This window comes from Merops nubicus, unplaced genomic scaffold (genome assembly GCF_000691845.1).
Source record: "Merops nubicus isolate BGI_N331 unplaced genomic scaffold, ASM69184v1 scaffold7731, whole genome shotgun sequence".
Taxonomy (NCBI): Eukaryota; Metazoa; Chordata; class Aves; order Coraciiformes; family Meropidae; genus Merops; species Merops nubicus.
Genome location: NW_008588934.1, coordinates 351 through 6014, shown reverse-complemented (window position 1 = coordinate 6014; position 5664 = coordinate 351). Strand labels below are relative to the sequence as shown.

The following is a 5664-nucleotide window of genomic DNA, read 5'->3' as shown; positions in this document are numbered from 1 at the left end:
AGAGGTCCACATCTTTCCCATTCCTCCTGCAGCAAAGAGTGAAAGTACATAGAGGGATCATGGGAAAGAGCCTCCCTGACTGAAGGCAAGGAGGAAAAGCACACCGAGGAGATAGCTCTGCCCATGGCACAGGCTCTACAGCTTCCCTGCTGGAGAAGGGGCACGTCTGCCCCCGGCAGGGCTGCGGAGCAGCAGCTCTGTGCCTTGGGGGTCCCTGCGCTTTATGGAGCACCCTGGGTCCCGCCCCCCTCCCCGAGACACCCCCCGGGGCCATGGGACCGAGCGGGAAGCTGTGGGACCAGGGAGACAACGCCAGAGTAGAGACTGGGACACTGGAATAGGGAAAGCAACAGTTTATAAAGGCCAGATACCCGTAACAAAAATAAATCTGTGCTTTCCCTCCCTCCCGCCCCTGCCACCCTCGCTTTGTTTTTTTGATTTTGTGTTTTTTTTTTAATACAAATTTCATTTAGGAAAAATGGAAGCACCGTCTGTTACAAACCAAACCAAAAAGAGGAGAAAACAGAAGGGAAAAAACCCCAACAAAATAGGAGAGACATATTAGAATTAAAGACCGTGGAATGTTAAACAGGTTACGGGCTACCCTTCTAGCCAGTGCGGTTAGGCAGCTTAGTGAATTAATTGCTTAGGAATTAAAAATAAATTATTATAAAATAGATTTCTGTACATTTTACATACATATATATCTCTTTATATACGCAAACCGTGCTGGGCAAGTAATGACAGGGGCCTTTCCCACGCAAGGCTCAGTCCCAGCCGAAGTCCTGCCCCGTCATCTGGTAGAACTTCATGTTGAAGGGCCGGTAGAAGTCCCGCAGTCTCTGCACCACCTCCTGGTCTATGTCGGGGTGGGTCCTGCCTTTCGTCTTCCCCAGGCAGTGGGGTTTGCTGCTGCCTTCTGCCTTCTTCAGGCAGGGGAACCCCTTGGTTTTGTTGAAGTAGAAGTGTTTGTCGGTGATGATCCTCTTGAGGCCCAGAAAGTCCTGGACCCTGCCCAGCTCCCCCGCGGGGTCGCTGATCAGCCTCTCCCCGCTGACAAAGAGGATCTGCCCGATGGGGAAGTAGAGGAGCCAGTTCTCCAGGTGCTTGGCGTAGATGCCGATCTGGATGGCGCTCCACGAGGTGTCGATCAGGCCCGTAGTCCTGTTTTTGAAGGTCAGGCTCTCAAAGGTGGGGATGTCGGGCTTCTTGGAGAGCGTCTGGGTGTAGTCCGAGATGGCTCTGGTCACGGGGTCCCGCACCACCACGATCAGCTTCGTGCCCTTGGACATGGAGGAGATGCGGGCGGGGGCCTCCTTGGTGACAAAGTAGCTGGGGGTCTTCTCCCTGGGGGTCTGCCCCTCCAGGGTCCTGGGCATGAGGTCCCTGCCAGCAAAGCACAGACATGGGTCAGGATGGCAGGGAACCAGAACAACCACAAGCAGGTAGATAGATGTGTTCACACACAGATACACAAGAATTCTCCTCCTGGAAATGCCTACACAGGCCATCTGCTCGCACAGATAAATCCATTTTCCATTGATTTAGGGATTAGGGAGGGATTATTATTAAAGGCCACTGTATTAGAAATCCAGCTGAATAATCTTCCCATTATCCACGAGTGGATTAGCTGGGCTACACTCAGCACCTGGAGTGTGGCTACATGTGCCACACCAGCTCCAGGCTGGTCAGGATGAGTCCTGCACCAGGGAGCTTTCCTGGCTCAGGTCAACACCAGAGAGCACTCAGCTCCAATCCAGAGCTTGTTTTCCCCACAGGAATGAGAGGAGCAGTGCAGGGGAAAAGCACGAGCTCACCAGAACATGTCCACTCTGCTTTCCCTTAGCTCCCAAATGTGACACTTCTCCTAGTTAAGGCAAGAGGGTGCAGGTTGTCCCTAGCCTGTCGACAGCAGGATCTCACCCAGCCACAGGGGTCCCCTTGTGCCCAGCCTCAGTCATTGCCCTGCAGACCTGTTCCAAGATGCACTGGAAGGAGCAGCAAGAGCTGCCAGTGGCATGTTCAGCACATCCCAGTCCAGCGTCCAGTGAGGACAACCTCTCCCCTCCACTGCCACCCAGGTCAGGATACAACCACAGAGATGACAACCTTGGCTCACAGGTAGGACGTACCCTCACAAAGTACCCTTGAAACCTAAAGCCTTCAGCAACTCCACCTTATCCTCTGGCTATTTCTAATTAACCACATGGGGGGAAACTAGAGAGCTTGCAGGAATGATGGAAACAACACAAAGAGAAATTTTTTTCCGATTGTTCCCTAGGCAAGCCTAAATATTTTAGACCATTTACCAATTCTTCACAACCCAACGGGACTCATTTGCTCTGGCTTGTGAGACAGTTAAAAGGCAAGAAGGGAGTCAGCCACAAAATTAAAGCTATAAAACTTGATTAAGTTTTCAAAGCATCCACCCAGCACAGAGAAATAAGCAGCCAGTGAGTGATCTGTGAGCCTCCTCTGACACACGATGCTGCACACAGAGGCTGCTCCATCCCTGCTGGTCATCTCCTCCCTTACTGCTCTTACACCTCGACACCAAACAACACCGTGGGCTCTTGTGAGGAAAAAAAGCCATTGATAATTTGTGCTAAAGCAAATTATTAAGAAGCCAAAGCAAAAAAAAAAAAAAACCCTGACCCCACTGTTCTGAGGCCAAATAATAGGAAAACCAGGAATGTGAGGTCGGATTGAACCAAAATTCAGCACACGCCTACGAAAGTTGGTCAGTAGCTACTTATGCAACTACTGGTTAGTTCACATGGTACCTGGTATTATATTTCATCAGCTTCTGGCATGAACTTTATGCAACGTGTTTACTGGCAAGGGACAGGTGAGGTGTGCTCAGGAGCTGCCCCCAAAGCACCTTCTCCAGAGGCCCATGGTGGGAGATGGTCCCCAACACCAGATCTGCACAGGTCACTGGGAGAAGAGGTGATGAGCAAGCCAGACTGTGGAGGAAGGGGCTGTCATCTTGTGGAAGCCTCCAGCCATGCCCAAGAGTGGTGACAACCCCTCAGGGCTGAGGTTTCCAGGCCATGCAAGTGGAGTTTCATAGGCAGATAAAAATCACACTGGGACACCAGGGACACGAGAGCTTCGGGAACTCAGGAGCCAGTGTGTGCCAAAAGCCAGTAACCAAAATAAAACTGACTAATCCCTCACCTTTCTGGCCAACTCCACAAACCCGTAACACCGTCACAGAACAGAGCCAGTCAATAATGCTCAGAGAGTGACTCTTAAATCTGTCATGGACTGATGTGGGTTTTGACAGTCTACTCATTAAGTGGTGTCTCTTTTTATGGCCACATTAAATCCGAGTTCCACCTCCTGCGCTGGCCACTGACCACTTTCCAGCTTGATTTAAGAGGGTGGTTTCAACCCATGAGGTCCTTAATGGCCTGGGACCTGCCTAGAGAGGAGACTGCTTCCCAAAATGTGGTCAGACAGCCATGCTGTACTGAAGCCCTTTAGCTTCAGGTCAGGTCCATCACATTGCATGTTGTATGGGGCCCTGCACCTTGAGACCAGCTCCTCCTCCAGGGCTACTTCAGTCACTGTTTCTCGTGCTGCTGGGAGTGACACCAGGCTTGTTTTCCCTTCCTTGCACAAGACGGCCATTGGGTAGGGCTGAGCCATGAAACAGGAGGAAATTGCTGGAGTTGGAGGTGCTGAGTCAGTTGATCTGATTGGGAAACACCGACTCTTAATTAGTGTTTCAGCAACCACAGAGGAGTGCACTGCAGAAGTGGAAGGCAGCAAGAAACAGCTCTTCATCCAAGAGGCATCCACCAGCCCGGTGTCAGTCCCTTTGCAGACCAGCCAGCACCTGAACCCACACTCCTGATTTTTGGCTGAGGACATCCACCACGTCTTGTTCCCAACAGAGCTGAGAGCACTCTGTTCTGTGCAGGTCTAAACCTCACAGCGTTTTTACTTCTAGAGAGGACCTAAATCTTTGGTGTTTGCTGAACATCTCACTGGAGAAACATCACAGCAACAGAAGCAAGACAAGGCACATCATTGCTGCTGCTGTCTGGCTTGGTCAGCTCAGGCTAAGATGAGCAGAGATAGAAACGGAGCCGTTAACCCAAACCCGAGACCTGAATCCACTAAAACCCAGCCTTCTGCTCTAGCTCCTGCACTCCTTTCCTTTGTTGTACCAAGGGGTGCTGGGCATAGCCCAGAAATAAGACCCTTGAGCTTGTTTGTGGACACTGCCTTGTTTGAAAAGTTGCTGCATAAAAGCCAGAAAGCAGCAAGTGAAGCCAAATATTGTGGCCCGTGGATGTGGTTGGAACCTCTGACAGCATCACATGCAGGAAAACAAAGAGTTATTGCACAGGTCTGTCTGTTGTGATGAGCTTTCCCATGGTTTCCATACTGTCCCACAGAGGCATCAATCATCATGCTGACAGTCAGAGACAACAGAGCCCCAGGGACAGGAGGAACTGGTCAGGTGGCTGGTTTGAACTGACACAGGTGGAGAAGGCACCAAGAAGAGTTTATTCCCACTCAGATCCCAACGGGAGAAGGGCAGCTTGGCCCACGTAGAGCACTGCAGCTCCCAGACAACACGGCAGACATAGGTGTTGGGGGAAGCAGGACCAGACCCCAGCTCTGCTGGGGCTCCATGACTGCGAGGGCTGCGCTGAACAGCCATTGAAGGAGGAGGGGAAAGAGAAGCTGTGATGGTCAGCAGAGCTGTAGGCACCATGCCCTGGCAGGCTGCAGCCCCTCTGGGCAGAAGTAAGAGCAGGACCCCACACTCAGCTCCGTGGTGTGTGCAGTTGAAGCCCTGAGGCAGCTCATGACAGCTCTGTTTCCATGGAAGCTTCCCAGGCAGGTTAGAGACCTGGGGTGAGAAGGGCAGAGGAGCAGAGACCACTGTTATCCATCTGGGAGGGGAAGGGGAGATGGCAAAGGGAGCCAGGCTGTGGGAAAGGGGAGCTCAGCTGAGTCCTGGGACAAAAGCTGCTGTGCCAGTCAGGATGGGGCTGTCTGGAGCCGCCACCGAGGGCTCTAGCGAGTGCGGTAGTGGGAAATAAAGATAGCATGAGGAGCCTGGCAGGCAGTCGCTCCTGCCTTGTTATCCTCCTGCCTTCTGGCAACCTGGAGTTCAAAGGCCTCTGGAGCCAGCATCTGCATCCAAATCACCCATTTCACAGCGACGACGAACTGTCTAATCCTTTCAAACCCACAAATACTTCTGGCCTTGAGAACATCCCACAGCAGAGAGTCCCAGCACTGAAGCATTGCCTCTACCTGTCACCCCAACCCTCTCCCCACAGCCCTGCTGGGGAAGGGACCAGGCACCTGCTTGCTGAGCGTGGAAAAGGAAAGCCAGGATGAAAAGCATCAGCAGGCTCCGGGTGTCCCTCACTCCCAGCCAAGCCCAGCCCAGCCCTGGTGGGTCCCAGAGCTGCTCTGCTGACTTCGGCAGAGCTGTCAGCTGTGCCGGGGGTCCCACTGAGAGGAGGGAGCTGCTGGGTGGGCCAGCCATGAATTTTCTGCCGGCAGAGAGCAGAGCCCCTAACCCTGAGCTATTAACATGTCAAGAGGGACAGAGGAAAAGCTTTTCCTTTAATGAATATTTCCTCAGCGAAGCCCGCACCCTTCGTAGGCGAAGTGATAGGCTTAGTCTAAAGA

At 52.4% G+C, this 5664-nt stretch overlaps 1 protein-coding gene across 1 annotated transcript; it reads right to left on the bottom strand.

Moving 5' to 3' along the window:
* Window positions 1-449: 449 nt before the first annotated feature.
* On the bottom strand, window positions 450-1396 carry LOC103781688 (heparan sulfate glucosamine 3-O-sulfotransferase 3B1). Its single transcript, XM_008949409.1, has one exon. The coding sequence runs from the start codon at window positions 1377-1379 to the stop codon at window positions 768-770; it is 612 nt and encodes a 203-aa protein (XP_008947657.1). The 5' UTR covers window positions 1380-1396; the 3' UTR covers window positions 450-767.
* Window positions 1397-5664: the final 4268 nt, after the last annotated feature.

Excerpts from the sequence above, each read along its gene's own strand:
- LOC103781688 (XM_008949409.1), bottom strand. The coding sequence starts at position 1,379 with ATGCCCAGGACCCTGGAGGGGCAGACCCCCAGGGAGAAGACCCCCAGC.